Source organism: Sceloporus undulatus, chromosome 1 (assembly GCF_019175285.1).
Source record: "Sceloporus undulatus isolate JIND9_A2432 ecotype Alabama chromosome 1, SceUnd_v1.1, whole genome shotgun sequence".
NCBI classification, from domain to species: Eukaryota; Metazoa; Chordata; class Lepidosauria; order Squamata; family Phrynosomatidae; genus Sceloporus; species Sceloporus undulatus.
The window spans coordinates 218,404,897-218,423,288 of NC_056522.1; the positions used below are offsets into that span (position 1 = coordinate 218,404,897).

The 18,392-nt window shown below is 44.8% G+C and overlaps 1 protein-coding gene across 3 annotated transcripts in view; it reads right to left on the minus strand.

Annotated features, from left to right (window-relative positions):
- GPD2 (glycerol-3-phosphate dehydrogenase 2) overlaps positions 1-18,392 on the minus strand; it is a 132,972-nt gene that overhangs the window by 26,790 nt on the left and 87,790 nt on the right. For all 3 annotated transcript variants that reach the window (XM_042464095.1, XM_042464086.1, XM_042464105.1), the window contains exons 9-12: positions 10,243-10,436; positions 2,906-3,040; positions 2,122-2,297; positions 957-1,088 (exon numbers count right to left, since the gene is read on the minus strand). In XM_042464095.1, the coding sequence (XP_042320029.1) occupies positions 957-1,088; positions 2,122-2,297; positions 2,906-3,040; positions 10,243-10,436 (637 nt within the window). The remainder of the gene's footprint in view (positions 1-956; positions 1,089-2,121; positions 2,298-2,905; positions 3,041-10,242; positions 10,437-18,392) is intronic.

Genomic DNA, 18,392 nt, shown 5'->3' on the forward strand with positions numbered 1-18,392 from the left:
ATTATTATTATTATTATTATTATTATTATTATTATTATTATTACAGTCAGGCCTCTTTTTGGCTTTCTGAGGTATCTGCTGGGAGACAAAGGGGACCTCCTGAGGCAAAGAAGATTCTGAAGAAGATGGTTGCGAGGTTATCAATGTTGATGTCACTGATGCAGGAACCAAGGTCGATGTCGAAGCCGATGTTGTAGCAGTTGTCAACGTCGAAGGCCTTGAAATTTTGGGAATTCATGGAAGTTTGTGGATGGGAATTCTTCCCAAAGGATCTACAGCCAAAGCAGATTTTGGGGCAACAGAGAGAGAGCACTCCCAAAAGAAAGATTTAAGTTTGGAGGCTCTATTCCTGAGAGTCACCGCAGCGAAAGCTCAACAATGGGGGCACCTATCAGAAATATGTGCTTCCCCTAAGTAAAAAAGGCATTTAGAATGACCATCATTGAAAGCAATCTTTTGGTCACATTCGGAGCAATGTTTAAACAGGGTGGCCATAAGAGGCCTAGAAGTGGTGGGCCATCCGGGCCGGCAACACTTCGCTCTCACAAGGATCAAAATTTTTAGGGGGCAATGCTTGAAAAAGAGGGAGAAAAGACAAAAATCTACCATACAGTAAGGGAAGGGAAAAGGAGAAAGACAAAAAGTCTACATACAGTTGAAATCTACTCAGCTCAGGAGCAAACGGAAGGAGATGTTTCTCTTGCGGCAGATGAAAGAGAACTGAAGGAGGAGCTAGATTGGCGGGATTGGCCATGCTCAGTGCATGGGAGTAGGCGGGGCTCCCGCCAATCTGCTCAGCTTTTCAGCTTCCGAATGGAGTCTCTGTGCAGGCGCAGTACCCAATTATGTGAGGCACAGAGTCCACGAAGAAGAACTTTTATTACAAGACGGCAGAACACTGAAAAAGAAACACAAAGAAGCAAAAGGGGAGGGAACAACAAAGCCCTCAATCATACCTCTGACTCAATGTAAGGAAATTCTGATACAAGACGTTTTCCAACAATAGGCCATCTCTTTCCAGTCACTTGAGCTAACTTGGCCACTTCAAAAGCCTTGTCGCCAAATGTACTTGCAAGATGCTGAGCCACCTATGAAAGTGAGAGCAGGTTAAGGAACTGATGCTTACTGGAATACACCACCTAGGGCAGGAGTTATTCTTGTGCATTCTCTTGTCACCTGTAATAAATAGGCTGAAGAAGACATCAGATGCAAGATTATGTGGGAGGCAACTGACTACATGGGGAATGCTGAGGCCAGCACTAATGCTGCTATGCATGTATCAATTGAACAGTGACTAACGATGCTTCAGATTCCTGCTACTGTGATCAGGTTTGAAGAATAGATTGTGAGAAGTCACAAAGATTCATACCCTCATAGTCCAAAGAGAATGCATATATTAAATAAACAAGGATTATAAAGTAATTACAATAATGAATTAATTCTAATTATGAATAAGAAGAAACAGTTAGGCAAAAAGAGAATAGACCTCCCATTTCATTAAAAAATTATAGTCAGTAACAGGATTACAGCCATCTCATATCACCTTGACACATTTTTAAAAATGCACCCCAAGGTATAATACCTACAGTATGTTAAATCAAAGGAGGGATAAGATAGGTAGGCATTTTGAATGAGAAACTTGTCTTTTTTACTATCAGCCCTTGTCTCAACATTTTCCAAGCCTCTGCCCTATTCAGTTATCACTATCAACTTTATACCCCATCTTGTCCCCAAAACTAGGAAAGTGGCTCTAGCCTCTGCCTTTGGTCCTCCTCCTCTTCCTTCTCTTATCCCTCCTTAATGGCCTTGGCATTCACCAAGGATGGCAGGCTTGGCCCCCACACTCCTGTCAGGATCCAGAGGTCCAGCATGACACGAGGTCACACTGCTCCAGTCTCAATATTGTAGGATTTCTCCGTCTGCCATTTCACACTGTTCAGGAGAAGTCCTCTAATTATTCAGAGAGTGTTTTAGTGGGAAGTGAGTGTTGCATTGGCAAAAAAGAAAACTCCTTTCTGTGAACTTACTAAGGATCTTCTAAGAATGTTCTAAGGATCCTCATTCTACCTACTAATTATTTTTAAATTAATTAATTAATTAATTTGATACCACAAGTCTCACCTCACTTTCCATTCCATAATCTTGAACCAGTCGGATATAAAGGGTAGGGCTCCAACCCGCTGCACCTTGAAGGAGAAGTCCTACAGTCTTACAGGGACCGGCATGAAGGCCATGAGCTTTTACAGCAGCATCTATGGTATCTTGTGCCATTGAACGATACGTAGTCCATTTCCCACCTGAGAGTGTTAATAAACATGGATGTTGTGGTGAACTTGATCCATTGTGTGCAGCAGAATCCAATATTATTATCATTTTAGAATGAGATGTGTGGAGCTGAATCTGGACCGTAGTACAGTCAATGACCTGGCGTTGCTCACCACATTCTTTCTCCACAGAAGGAAGTCTGTGGGGAGGGAAGACTACCAGGAGCACTCACTCAGCCACATTTTCAGATCTGTTGCCTCCCAAAGCAGTGGCTGTGGCTGTGGCTGCCTCAACTCCACCCTTCTCTGTGGGGAAGGCAAAGAGGAGTCATGTTGACTCCTTGACTGCAGAAGTTCCCATCAGCATCCCAGATTCTCCCTCCCCTGTCTCCCTTCTGAAGAGCCATGATTTCAGTAAAACACAGATCCCAACAGGTGAGATTAGACTCACAGGATAGCAGTTCCTTTTACAATTTTCAGTTTAACAGTTAAGAAATTTGACCATGTATCTGACTTGTCTCCTTTAACCAAGTGCTTGAATGTTCTAAGTCATATAACTAGTACTGTACTGTATAGAATTTCTAATTTTACGTGCATGTGTGTGTGTGTGAAAGAGAGTGAGAAAGTGCATGTTCTCATACCTGCTATGGTCACAAGTCCACTGTCACTAACATGTACTACATGGTTCCGGGATATTGACTGGGTGTCTTTGGAATTGGGATCTGTCACAAGAGGACGAATCCCACTCCATGCTGCCAGAACATCACCTCTCCTTACTGTTGTTGAAAGGACAAAAAAGAAAACTCATCTGAAACATTTTCTCAAGAAAGGTTTTTAAAACAATATACAGTATGCTGTAAGTGCTCGGAAGGAAGGGAAGGAGGAAAGGGAAGGAATAGAAGGGAAGGGAGGGAGGGAGGGAGGGGAGGGGAGGGGACTCATCACAATTTATAAAATATCATCTCAGAGAAATAATACTGCCAGGCTCCACAAATTTTAATGATAGAAAGGCAAAAAAGATGAAAGCACCACTCTGCTGCAATTGTATCTCTTGATTTAAGAAAGCCTAATGTTTAAGCAGTCTATGATGTTTATCACACTATGCTCTTAAAGAGGTACTATTCCAGTGTGACTCCTCTAGCAGCCTCCTGTTGCATGCTGAGATTGGCAGTTTTAAGGAGCTGAACTTCTCTGCCTGAGAATTCTAAATACCCCTCCTTAAAACTGCCAGTCCCAGCATGCAACAGGAGGCTGCTAGAGGAGTCACACTGGAATAGTACCTCTTTAAGAGCATAGTGTGATAAACATCTATGAAAAACCTCACAATAATACTGTATAACAGAACTAGAAAGAGGTACTTGTTTCAGATAAATAAATGCCAAAAAAGATGGGACAACATAAGTAAAATGAAAATCTGCATCAGGGAAAACAATAAACTAGTTTTAAATTGACTTCAAAATCTGTGAACCATCTAAGGTCTTAATATGAAAACTCTTAAATACTGAAAACTATGAAAATTCTTAAACACCAACACATTTAAAACTTAATTCCCTCAGGCTTTCAGGAGGAGGATAAATTTTATACCATTTACCCCAAACGGGCAAGGAATAATACATTTAATTTATGGTGACCTGCTGTTTATTTTTTAGCAGTCTCATACAGAGATATTGGCTATACTCCCCTCTTGCAACCATGCAAATATATAGTAGTATGTAGATACACAAAAAATACATGTCCTTTAGATTTGGGACATAAGCATGTAACACATGACACATTTGTGTCTCACTGTGTTCAAAATTACTAAAATCCTGGAATTCATGTTATCAGTTTAGTTTTTTAGTGTCGTTACTGTTTGAAACAAATATATTCCAAGTTCAAGTTCATCTTTATTACAGTCATAGACCAGCACAGGTAAAAGGGGGATACAAGATAAAAGGAGGTAATGGTAAAAAAATAGTAAAATCAGGGTAAAAACAAGGAAAAAACACAGGTTAAAAACAGTACAGCCTCAACAGGATTCAGCCATTTGCTGTTGGGGATACAGAATAAAAGAAGGTAATGGTAAACATGAGCTAAAAACAGTATTTCCTTTTAAAATTCAGTGTGGCAGGGCAATACTAGGCCCTGCGAAGGTCATTTCCTGAGACAAATGTGATAAAGACAAACAACTGGATCCTAGAACAAATCAAGCCTGAACTCTCCCTGGAAGCCAAGTTGACTAAATTGACGGTGTGGTATTTTGACCACAGCATGAGAATGCATGACTCATTAGAAAAGACAATGATGCTGGAAGGTAGAGGGGAGTAGAAAGAGAGGAAAACCGCATGGCAGATGGATAGACTCAATTAGGGAGCAGAAAGATAAAGGATAGTGGGGCTTGGAAACATCTCATCCACAGGGTTACCATGAGGTGAGGTCAACCTGAAGGCAGTTAACAACAACAACAATCCCAAAAGGCCAAATGAGTTCATTCTTCCCCCATCACCTGCTTCCCCCACAACATGCAGGCATCTGACTAACATCTCCAATTGTTTTTTATCTCCTGTTTGGTTTGTAACATCTTGTCTGATGAAGAAGCCCATGGAGCTTTGAAAGCTTGCAACAAATATATTGTGCATTTTGGTTGGCCAATAAAGGTATCACTGATGGATTTTTGTTTGTATTTGTTAAAAGGCCAACACAATGTGATACTGCATTGTAGCTGCCTGTGGGCTGGGACTTCAAACAAGGTAAAACATTTTTTTCTTCTTAAATTTGGACTGAATTTGCATGTTTTACCCCTACATCTCCAAAACGTTCCTGATACAAAAACATGGAGACTTCTTGAGGAATCCATTGTTCTCTGCCTCCAAAGAGGCCTGTGACTTCACTGGAATGGAGACATTTTGGATTGTTGAGATGTTGAGATGCAATGGACTTTAAATTTCCTGGACTTTGAAAATCTCCCTATTGCCGTATTGTCAGAAGAAGGAGGAGCCTGCCTGCAAAAGATATTCTCCTCATCATAATGTCTTTACTAAGGACTGAAACAACATGCAAACTAACATCTCCAATTGTTTTTCCCCTCCTGCTTGGTTTGTAACATCTTGCCTGATGAAGAAGCCCATGGAGCTTCAAAAGCTTGCAACAAGTATATTGTGCATTTCGGTTGACCAATAAAGGTATCACTGATGGATTTTTGTTTGCACCTGCTATCCAGTTCACAATTTCTAAAGGAATGAATGAGTTTTTTCCACCTACACAAACTTATGAGTTAAGTATATGGATATGCCAACTCAGTTTTTCAAAAAGGAGTACTAAATCTGAAGCATTGTGGGCAGCAAATAAATAAGAATCCAAGAATATAGTCTCAAATGTTTGTAACTGGAATACTGATTTTTCTTCTCTATCAACAGAATTAAAAAAAACTAGATATACTGTTTACTGTGGCTGAATGAGGGAAAATTTGGGGTTCATTTGTTTTTATGTTTGCTGGGAAATAATTTTCTGCACATGGTCCTTCATCGGAGCTTTTAAAGTTCTGAAAAAGACTGTTTTAAGGTTATTTATTGAATATCTTTACAAGCTATCTGTAAATAAATAAATAAATAAAATTGGAGTATTCTATTTAAAATGGTTCAATTGCAATTTTATTTACAATGTCATGATGGCTTTTAAAGTCCCAAAGAAAGAAAGAATACCAACATAGCCAAGTTTTGACTTATCGCTTCAATGCAAAATTAAATATTATAAATCTAATTTAAAATATTGTTGTAGAGTAAAACATTGCTGCCATGCTGCTTATGGCAAACACTGACCACAAACCCTTCCTATCATTAGTAATGGGGACCTTGAAGCAGTAGTACATGCACTGGTAATCTCTCGTTTAGATTTCTGTGTGCTCTACTTGGGGCTACCCTTGTACCAAGTTCGGAAGCTTCAACTAATCCAAAATGCAGCAGCTGATTAGTCACTGGTACTTCTACGTTTGACCATATAACACCAGTGTTAAAATCTTTACACTGGCTGCCAATTAGCTTCTGGGTGCAATACAAGGTTTATTACCTTTAAAGCCCTACAAGGCTCAGGCCCAAGTTACCTGTGGGAACTCTTCTCCCTACATAATCCGCTCTGCACACTCAGAACATCAGGGAAGAAATTGTTGGAACATTGTAACACTCAATTAACCATAACTTCCCACAGAGCATTCACTGTTGCAGCCCCTAAATTATGGAACAGTCTGCCGGAAAAGATATGTCTTATTACCACTTTAGATGCCTTTAAAAAGGCACTAAAGACGGATCTCTTCTGGTGGGCTTTCCCACTGGATCTGGTATATAATCTGGTATGATTAAGACCCCCCCCCCAAGTATGATGGTACATGAATTGAGGTATGAAGATTTTAAGGAACTAATAGGAATGTATAATTCAGTATTAGTATTTTATTGATTGTTCAATTGTATTGTATTATATTAATGCTGTAATCTCGCTTCAATCCTTGGAAAAGGCGGGACATATAAATTATTATTATTATTATTATTATTATTATACACCTGGGCCCACCACCTGCTGGAAACTGCTTGGTTCCACAGGTGCAGAATGAGAACAAGTCACTGTTTATGTTAAGAAATTTCCCATCATTAACTTCTTCCTTACTTAGCTTGGCTCTTGAAAATGGGGAGTGAAACCTTTATGTTATCTAACAATTGATATTTAAACTAAAATCACATCACACACATGATGAATAGGTAAGTTACATTCTTTATTCCTAGCAAGACAAATTCACCGTTTTTCACATTCCTTTTAATCTTTCTATAGCAGCATAATGAAAAAAACGTAGCACCACAGAATAATTTCTCACATTCATGTGATACAATCTGGACTTGGCCTGTTGCACATGGAGATGCTCAAGATTTTATATGCCAGTGCCAGACCTTAGGAAAGAATATCATAGTTATTTGCTGCAGGGTGTTTGCAGGAGACAGAAATGTCAATTATTTCAACAGGGGAAGAGGCCAATGAAATTTGAAATTTCTGCATTTAACAATTCAAGCTTTCTAAATTGTGTGTGTGTTTTTAAGTATTTAAATTACACTTTGAACCACCTCAAAGTTGCCCTTGGACTACCACAAGGGATCAGGAAGAGGTCGCAAGGACCAACACCAAAGAACATTATTTTTCACTTGTCACCAAGACAAAATAGAGCCAGAGATTTTATCTGATTTCTCTTGAAAACAACGTGTAGTCTTTCCATTATTTTTCCAAAAAGCTTGTGGTCCAACCATTTACTCTGTGTGTGATTATATGCCCTGAAAGTTGCCTGTTCACTTATGGCAACCCCATGCATTTCACAGGGAAGGAATAGGCAAAATCAGAGGTGGTTCTGTCAGTTCCTTCTTCTGAATACAGCTGGCATTCGTTGGCAGTCTCACATCCACATGCTAACCACAGCTGACCCTGCTTAGCTTCCAAGATCAGACAGGATCTGGTTTCTTTTAGAGTATTTGGGCTATTTACTAGCTACTACTAACATCGTCTCCTTCATGATGGCAAAAGAGGACTCCCTGACTAGTCTAAAAAAAGGAGAGAAGAGGAAAGCTTCAAAGATAATCAAAAGATAAAAATAAATTAAAAGACTTTTCCCCATTTCTTTCTTAGCCCAACCTTACTACGGCTATAGATATTGTCATTTAGGATAACTAGACAGAAAAGCCAGTAGGGCACAGTAGCCGCTGACCAAGTACCTCCCTCCTTCTACATCAAAATCATATTGTTAGTTTTTTAAACAAATAAATGAATGGAGGGATTCCCGCCTGAATACCCCATGTAAGTCTTACATTTTTAAAAAGCTGACAAAAATCCTTAGCTTCCTTATTTCTCTGTTTCTTTCCTGTCAGCAGATACCTTACTACTTGCCTCTTCTAAATGAAAGCACATTCACAAAACCCTGTTAACAAATTTCACAGTTTTACTTCAAAGTGGACAAGAGCCATCACACACAAGACCTATGTACATGAAGGTGGAGGAGATGTTTTTGGTGGAAGTGCTGTTTTGTTTTGTATTGTTTTAAAGATATCTCTTTCACAGGAGTGTTAACTGAAAAATCAATAATGCCTTATAAAAATATCCTGAAACAGAAGAGATCTGAGAAATCAATGTTATTCTGCCAGAATGTTTAACCTACCAAAATGAAGTGCTAATCACAGAAATAAGATACCATATTACATTTATAAATTAATGAAACTAGAAAAAGCAGCATGTGTGACACTATAATTAAACAGCTGGAACACATCCAAGCCTGTGTAAGTTGATAACCCTGCCACTGTCTTTGGCAGCAAAAAGGCAGGTCTGCAGTGAGTTGATATGGCCGGCACAATTGTTAATTCTCTAACAGACAATCTATAAACACGACTAATTACACATGTGGATACAGCCCAGGTTGGTTACTTTCAAAAGCACTAAATGCTCACAAAGACTACTTTTGCAGAACTGCCCTGCAAAAAAACCCTAAAACTAAAAATCTGTCTTAATCAATCCGCCAAGCTATAGCTTTCTGGAAGCAACCAGCTTGCCTGACAAACCACAGCTTTTTTAAAAAAAAAATCTGCACAAGCAACCTAATGATAGTGGTTTTTTTTCTCCTCCTGTAGACCATTTTTCTTTAATGACTACAACAATAACAGAACTATCAATTACCCATTTCAAGGAAGAACAAACAAGCTATCCAGAATTTTCACTCTGTGAAGGGGTGGTTTCCGAATGTGAATATTCAGCCTCTGTCAACACCTATAAAGGGCAACTCAGAGTTCATGCTTTTTTATAGAATCAACTTAATGAGAGTGGATGATTCAGGGGTTTGGTAATGAAATCTGATGCTTTTTATGTCTCTCCATTCTCAAACCTGTTTCTGATTGGAAAATCATCAGAAAATTCTGCAGTGGCCTATATTAAATGGACAACAAACAGGCAGACAGACAATCTTCCCAAAAGCAACATCTGAGGGGAGATAGAGAAAATGAATTGACTTTACTCACCTCATACAACAGAAAGAGGTTGGTGTGGCGGAATCAAATTCAACTCACCCCCCTCCCCTGCAATAAAGCTATGCAAAATCTCACAACTCCAGTGGAGATTTCCTATTTCTCTAAGAGCACATATTTTCTTTTAGAGTATGTTCACTTCCTATTAATTGAGGTACCATTTTATCTGGACTTAGCACCCTTTTTGAAGTTGTAAATAGGATGATTAGAATGTCATACTCACTGATGGAATGCTAACATCATATTGGTGATTACTCTGTTCATGAGCAGTAGCTAGGCAGGACATGCCAGTGGCTAGGAATTCCCTTCCCAGTCCACTTACCTGCAGCCAATGCTTGGAAGTACCAGCTGGGAACTCTTCCCTTCTGTTCCTCACACAGGGAAGAGCAGCAAACTGGTTGTTCTTAGCTGCCACTTATAGGAGGAGGAACACACACAACAGCCTGAATACTCCCTATGAAATTTATGGGATCATCCTACATCACCAGGCAACTTGAAGGCACATACACACAGAGAGAAGTCAACTGGTCCCTTAACTCTGTTCTCAGCACTGGATAAGAACACTTAACTCTTTCTACCCCTTTGTTAAAGCATTAAGTGGGAGAATTCCTCCAGCCCATCAGCCAATGACTTCAGGGGGATGTCATCACTTGTCCTATAGAGGCCTAGTGGGTAGATACATCCTCCAATAAATTTCCTACTCCTGTAAAATAAAGTGAGACAACCCTGGCCTCATAATTCACAGTATTGGGGAAAATTTCTTTTCTTTCCATCACACAAATCGCTCAATTCGGTGCTTTTTGAAATATCAGACCAGCTTTACTTTATATGACCTTTCTGAAAAGATTTTTTTTTTTTTTTGCTCACTGTTATCCTCGATCTAAATTTTCTTAATGGAAAGAAAATGTTCACAAATGCAGAAGTCTCCTAGTATCAGCCACCATTACTGCTAAAATTACCTTCAACATCACAACTAAGATAGTTGCGCACTTCTGTCAAAATGAAGTTGATGTCTTCTTCTGTAGGAATTGGGTGAGGGGTGACTTCAGTTGCAGTGTCCGTGGTACCAGCAATAGTCATCTTTTGCCATGGCAAGAAGAAAATCACTCGTCCATCGCTAGTGGATGGGTCCAGGAGTCCCATGTTATCAGGGCTGGAATTGAGGGAGAGAGGGAAATCAGCCAAAAGTTTTTGGAAGCTTACCCAAAGAGCAGGAAAGCAACCGTTTCCTGTTGTTTATCTTGTACCATCTTTTATTTTAAGAGAGATGAAAGACCTTTCATTTATACCCTCATTCTCCCAAACCTGGAACTGGAGGTGGCTCACAACAAGATTAATTTAAAAGGTGACGATAAAAAGACAAAAATTATAATGTTAGAGTACAATTAAATAAATTATAATATTGAAATACAATTAATTTTAAAGCATAGTAACAGTGAATTGCATAGTAAAGAAATTGCAAAACTCAACCATTTAAAACCCATTCCTCAGCAACCAGTCAACTGCCAAAACCCTGCCTGAATAAAAATAGTGTTATCCAGTTCCTTCAGTCCACTTGTGCCGCTATTGTGCTATGCTGTGCTGTGTTGATCTGTGATGGTGTGAAACCACGAATGGATACTATTGCCTGGTGATAAGGAATTCAGACATACATGTATATCTCATGTGAACGTGGGTGTGGGGTGGTAGCTTTCTTCCTGATCTTCAGCACTCCCAGTAACATGGAAAGACTACTGTAAAATGCTACACAGGTGGTACTACTCCCCTAATAGGTTGGCATAAATGAAAAGAACTGATAAAGATAAATGTTGGAAGTGCTAAAAACAAGAAGGAACACTGTATCACATCTGGTGGACCTGCCCCCTAGCAATCAAATACTGGAAGAATATACATAATTCAATGCAAAAAAATCTTACAAATTCAAATTAAATTAAGACCTGAAAGTTTTCTGCTAAATATTATAGAAGAGAATGAAGAAAGGAAATATTTAGAAACTATTTTATATTTGATTACTGCTGCTAGAAAACAGATGCTCAAAAATGGAAACAAAAAAAAAAAAATTACAGCAGTAGAAGACTGGCTATGGAAAAGCCTTGACATGATGGAATTGGACAGATTGACGATGATAATAAAAGGAAGATGGAAGGAGGGCTGGAAAAAGGACTGGGAACTACTTAAAATTTTCTGTAAAAATAAAGAATATAAAGAGGAATACACAAAAAACCAGAAAAGATTATCAGAACTATAGATCAAAAAAAATAAGACAAAAAATATTCTGATTTGTAGACCTATATAATATCCGAAACACTGAGGAGTTTAGTATCTTTTCTCCTTTATCATCTTCAAGATATATTATTTATCTAAGATTAATGAAAATACACTTTTATAAAATCATGACAAAGTAGTAATAATGATAATTGAATCTCTGTTTAAATTAACTCTTATTTTTTATAATTACTCAATACCCAAAGAGAAAATACTCTGCAATTAAATGTCAAATCAACAATTTGAATATTAGAAAATCTGCGTCTCGGATGGCTCTGGTGTCCAGCCTATAGTGCTTTATAAAAGTCAATGGCTGGGACCAGACAGCAGCCTTACAGACATCCTCCAAAGGAATACCCGACAGGAATGCAGAGGATGCGGACACTGCTCTCGTGGAGTGGGACCGAACCCTGCCAGGGAGCGGTTTGCCCAACAGTTCATAGCAGAGGTGGATGGTACCAGCCACCCATTTGGAAAACCTCTGCGCAGACACAGGCAACCCCTTCTTCAGTTCCAAGTAGCATTGGAAAAGTCTCTCGGACCGACTGGAAGCAGCAGTTCTGTCCAAGTAAAACGCCAGCGCTCTCCTGACATCAAGAGAGTGCAGGCTTCGCTCCGCATCCGAAGTCGGAATGGAAGCGAGAGCAGGCAACACAATGTCCTGGCACATGTGGAAAGCAGACACAACCTTAGGCAAAAAAGTAATGTCTGTCCGAAGGACCACTTTGTCCTTGTGAAACCTCAGGAAGGGCTGGTCCCTCCGCAAGGCACAGAGTTTGCCCGCACGGCGGGCAGAGGTGATGGCCACAAGAAAAGCGTTTTTTCAAGTCAGTAGTCTCAAGTCCGCTGTGGCCATCGGTCCAAAGGGCTTGGATTGGAGTGCGGCCAGCACCGCCTCCAAGCTCCAAGCAGGGGCCGGTACCGACACAGGAGGGTGCAGGTTGGCACATCCCTTCAGGAACCCCTTCACCAGGGGGTCCCTAAAGAAGGAAGCCCTACCCTCAAATTGGTACCTGGAACAAATGGCAGAGAGGTAGCATTTGATGGATGTGAGGCACAACCCTTCATCCAACAGCGCCATCAAAAATTCCAGCACCACTGGAGTGGAGACCTGCGCAGGAGACAAGCCCCTTCGATCAAGGAAGAGGCTAAACCTCCTCCACTTCAGGGCATAGGACCGCTGGGTGGAAGGCTTCTGCGCAGCCAGGATCACCGTCCTCACCGCGTCCGGCAGTGAGGCTAGGGCTGGATTCTCCAGGCCACAAGCGGAAGGCTCTCGATGTCTGGGTGCAGAATCCGGCCGTCCTGGATCGACAGCAGGTCCGGACGGAAGTCGAGGCGGAGGAAGCATCTCTTGGAGAGGTGGAGAAGGGATGTGAACCAGGGTTGTCTTGGCCACCACAGAGTGATTAGGATCGCATCCGAACGGACCGTTGTCATCTTGGACACCACCCTGATGACGAGAGGGAAGGGAGGGAAGGCATAGAGCAGCTCTCCCGTCCAAAGGAAGGCGAACGCGTCTCCGAGGGATCCATCGAAGGGGATCTGCTTAGGCGGTCCGCCAACTCGTTGTCCTCTCCTGGAAGGTGAATCGTCTGGAGGAGCACCTGTCTCTGGAGGCACCAGTCCCAAATGCGGAGAGTGATCTCGAGTAGAGTCTTGGATCTGGTGCCTCCCTGTTTGTTGATGTAATACATCATGGTGGTGTTGTCCGTCCTCAGGAGGACCACCTTGCCTGCGACAGCGAATTTGAATGCCCTCAAAGCCTTTTCAAGTGCGAGCATCTCCAAAGCATTGATGTGGAAATGCTTGTCCTGGATCAACCACTTGTCCTTGACAACCAGGTCGAGCAGGTGGGCGCCCCAGCCTTCCAGGGAAGCATCGGTTGTCATAGTCAATTGAGGCTGAGGTTGATGGAAGGGCATCCCGATGCAGACGTTGCGGCCGTCCAGCCACCATCTCAGTGAAGCGGCCACCGGTCTCGGTACCGTGAGCCACTTGGACGGAGGGTCCTCCATCGGAGAGAAGACTGAGAGGAACCAGGACTGCAGTGGTCGGAGGCGAAGCCTCGCCCACAGTGTCACGAACGTCGTTGATGCCATGTGGCCCAGAGCCACTTGGACGTTCCTGGCCCTCACCCTTCTGTGAGAGATGCAAGGCCTCAGCGATGCCACCAACGCCTGGAAACGGTCCGGAGGGAGAAAGGCGGAGCATCTTTCGGAGTCGAGGATGAACTTGGCCTGTCTGGTCGGAGTGAAGTGGGACTTCTCTTCGTTGACGACCAGTCCGAGGGAGTCCGAAAGGTGCAAGGCGAATGAGACTGCCTCTCGGAGCTCCTGCTGTGAGTCGGCGGCAAACAACCAGTCGTCCAGGTACGGGAAGACTCTGTAGCCCTTCTGATGAAGGTATGCCACCACTGGTGCCATGCACTTCGTGAAGACCCTCGGAGCTGTGGCAAGGCCAAAGGGGAGCACGCTGTAGTGGTACGCAGTGGAGCCGACGGCAAAGGCGAGGAATCTCCGGTGGGACTCCCGAATTCCGATGTGGAAGTAGGCATCCTTCAATCGACCGTCGCGAACCACAAGCCCTGGTGGAGAAGCGGCAGAATAGAAGCCAAGGTTACCATCTGGAACCGGCAGTATTCAAGGAAAAGGTTCAACTCCCTCAAGTCCAAGATGGGTCTGATGCCCCCATCCGCCTTCGGTACCGTGAAGTACCTGGAGAAAAAAGCCCTGGAGCATTGTTCGGGCGATAAAGGGGAGATTGCCCCCTTGTCCAGCAAAGTGAGCACTTTGTCGAGAAGGGTGTTCGAGGGGTGAGTGGACATGAAGGCTCCGGTTGGGGGGAGCTCTTGGAACTCGAGGGCATAACCCCTACGGACGATGTTGAGGACCCACGAGTCTGTCGTAATGGAGGCCCAGGTGGAGACAAAGGGCCTTAAAATGTCCAAAAAGAAAAAAGAAGGAGAGACGAAGCGCACTGCAACCCTTCAGGCTCTCTTCTTCCCCTGGTCGGTGTCCTGTCGGCGGGACTTTCGGTACCGGGAAGGAAAGTTGCGATGGCCAGAGGAGGAGGAGGACTGAGAGGGGTACCAGCGTCTCTGGGAGCCCTGCTGTTGAGGTTGCCGGTCTTGTTGGAAGGTCCCCTGTGACTGACCTTGTGGCTGCCACGGGCGCTGTCTCTTTCTGAAGGGCGAGATGGGAGCCGATGACATCCCGTGCTTCTTCGCCGCCGCCTTCATTCTGAACTTGCGGTTCAGGCGCTCGTCGGTCTCGGCATGGAAGAGGCCGCTACCATCCAGGGGCATGTCCTCTATGGCTGACTTGACGTTGGCATTGAGGTCCGAACCCCTCAGCCACGCATGCCGGCACAGAGCCAACGAAGCCGACATTGCCTGTCCCGCACAGTCAGCCAAGTTTCTGGAGGCGGTGATGAGCCAGCTGCCGATCGAATGGGCCTCATCACGGATCTCTACCAGGCGTTGCTGGGTTTCGTCTGGGATGTCCGGGACGAGTGGCGAGATCCCCTCCATGAGGGTCTGGATGTATGCCCCCATGCAGGCGTTATAGTTGATGGCCTTGACTGCGAGGGCCGCCGGCGAGTAGGCCTTCTTGGCCAGACCATCAACTTTCTTCGCTTCCCGGTCGACTAGGGAAGTTGCCTGTTTGGGGACGAAGCCCTGCTGAGCCCCCTCTACGATCGCCGAGTTCTGCTTGGGGTGTTCGGCCAACCAAGAGCAAGTCGACGAGGAGATCCGGTAGAGGGACTCGATCTTCCTGGACGAGCTGGCGCATCCCACGACCTCCGGACAATGGACTCGAGGGAGGGCAGCAGCGGGATGGAGTGCGGCGTGGGCACCCGGCCGTGCACCCGATGTTCCACAGGATCCCGAGCCTCCTCCTCGGGGTAGGAGAGCTCAATGTCCAGGGCCCTTGCCATCTTAATGATGTGCTCGTTAAATGAGCGCACATCATCCGTTGGGGAGGAAGGCTCCGGGTGGTGCATACGCTGCAGAGACGCCTGGATGGAGATGTCGTCGTCGTACGAGGGCTCCCCCGACGGTAGCAAGGGCTCTTCCTCGGAGTCGATGTCCGAGGTAAGCGGGATGTCCGGGACCCTGACTCGAGTTGCTGGACGTGCCGGGATCTGCAGGGCCGATGGCTCCGTTGGGGAGCGGCGTGGTGCGGAGGCTGAGGTTGTCGCATGGGAAGGAGCAGGCTCATCATCTTGGGGGGCCACCGGGTGCAGGTTGAGCCGGGTGAACTCCCTGAAGGCGGTCTCCCTCGGCACTGACATGTAGTATTTCCCGGATTCAGCGTCAAAAAACATGTCAGTGTCCCTCTCCATCGGTTCGTCGACCTCCGAATGGATTGAAGGAGGAGGTGACACTCTCCGAGGGAGATCAGCTGCTTCTGCATCGGCGCGGGCAAAGTTGACCGTCGACAGCAGCCGTGTGTCCAGGAGAGCGGCCGCATGCGAGGCAGAGGAGCCATCAGGGCGCGAAGAGGCTGGTGTTGAAGCCTTCTTCGACGGGGAGCATTGCTTACGGGAAGCACGCTCCTTTCCCTTGGAGGGGACCTCCAACCCGGTGTGGTCCTTGGAGGGCTTGGACTTCTTTGGTGCGGAGCCTTCAGCTGCCTCCTTGTGGTGCCTCTTTTTAGACGACCGCGGCGTCTCGGCCTGATCCTCGGGGGGAAGAAGGGGTTGTCCGGTAGGTCCAGCAGGACAACGGCTCCCGTGGATTGAGGCTTAGGTGTCTTCGCCTTTTCCACCGGTGCAGCCTTCCCCAAAGAGGATGCCCCCGTCTCGGGCAGCTTGGAGGCGTGTTGAGATGCCTTCGACAACGCCTTGGAGGATGGGGTCGGGACCGACGAGACCTCCGCCTCCGCGCGATCCTTCACACATGAGCCCTCCGGGGACGGCTTCCTCCCAGATTTCACCCTGGGCTCAGTACCCTCAGTCCCCGACTGCTTGTGGGGGCGCTTGGAGGGCTTGTCGGTGGCACTGGGTTTATGTGAACCACAGGCCACATCGGTGGTGGTGGACGATCCTGCCATCGGCGGGGCAGACACCACGCTGGACACACTCTCCCGGGAAGATGAGGCAGGCGGTGGAGCCGAAGGAGCCGATGATGGACAGGGGCCTCCCTCCTGAACCTTGCCCAGAGCGATGGCCGAAGTCAGCCGGGACTCACGGTTCTTGCGAGCCTGGGATGAGAGGGACTTGCAGAGCGGGCAAACCTTCGTATCATGGTCCTTGCCCAAGCAGAGAAGGCAGGAGGAGTGCGGGTCCTGTATGGGCACCTTGCCCCCGCAGACATCACACTTCTTAAATGGCACAGGCATTTTCCGAAGTCATCAAGTTGAAAGGGAAAGTCCAGAAACGAGGTCAACAGTCCGAGAGTTCAAAGTTACCAGGGGCGGGAGACAAAGAATGGTCAAGAGACGGTCCGAGGTCAAAAGCGAAAGTGATTCCGAATGCAAGCTAAAGCGAGCGAAGTTCCCTGAAGCAGCTAGTGCGGCAGAAAAAAGGAACTGGGGAAAAGAGCGGGAAGGCAGGGGCCTTATAACGGGTGGGCGGAGTTACCGCCAAAAAGTTTCTATATGTTACAAAGTAAACTTTGCCCAGTGATTTCAAAAGTTTCCGAACAGCACTGCGCAGGCGCAGTGAAACCCATTTGTATGATTCGCAGAGACCACGAAGAAGAAATATATATATCCCACCCTTCTCCCAGGACTGAGACTCAGGGCAGCTTACAACTTTAAAAACAGTACATAGGGAGATCTTGTAGCACCTTTGAGACTAACTGAAAGAAATGGCAGCATGGCATTCCATTCCACCAATGCATCTGAGGAAGTAGACTCGAGTCTAAGAAAGCTCATGCTGCCAATTTCTTTCTTTCAGTTAGTCTCAAAGGTGCTACATGATCTCTCTACATACTAATTGTACAGGCTAACATGGCTATATCTTTGAACATTAAAAACAATACAATTAAAAAATACAAAAATAATACATTAAAATAATATTTATTACAATAATTTTTTAAAAGAAGTTAAAAATGTCTAAAATACATTAAAACAATATCACATCCCAGGGTGTTCCTTAAAAGTTTTCTGTTTTGAATGCCTGTATGAAAAGGAAGGGTTTTTTGTTGGCAGAAGGCCATCAAGGAAGGAGCCATTCTGGCCTCCCTTGGAAGGGAGTTCCAAAGTCTAGGGGCAGCCATAGAAAAGGCCCTCTCTTGTGTCCCCACCAACCATTCTTGTGATGGTGGTATGAAGGGGAGAAGGGCCTCCTCTGAGGATCTCAGGGTCCAGGCAGGCTCATATAGGGAAATACGGTCTGCCAAATAGCCTGGACCAGGGCCATATAGAGCTTTAACGGTCATCACCAACACTTTGAATTATGCCCAGAAACAAACTGGCAGCCAGTAGAGCTGTTTCAACAGGGGTGTTGTATGATCTCTGTAACCTGCCCCTGTTAGCAGCCTGGCTGCAGCTCTTTAAACCAACTGAAGTTTCCAAACACTTTTCAAAGGCAGCCCCAAATAGAGCTCATTACAATAGTCCAAACGGGATGTAATCAAGGCATGTACCACTGTGGCCAGATCCGACATCTTAAGGAACGAGCACAGTTGGCACACAAGTTTTAAATGTGCAAAAGCACTCCTGGGCCTCCAGGTTCAAAGTTGAATCCAGGAGTACTCCCAAACTGTGAATCTGCGTCTTCAGCATGACCCCATCTAACGCAGGCTGGCTCCATATTCCATGATCTGCCTTCCGACTGACCAGGAGCACCTCTGTCTTGTCTGGATTAAGTTTCAACTTATTTGCCCTCATCCAGT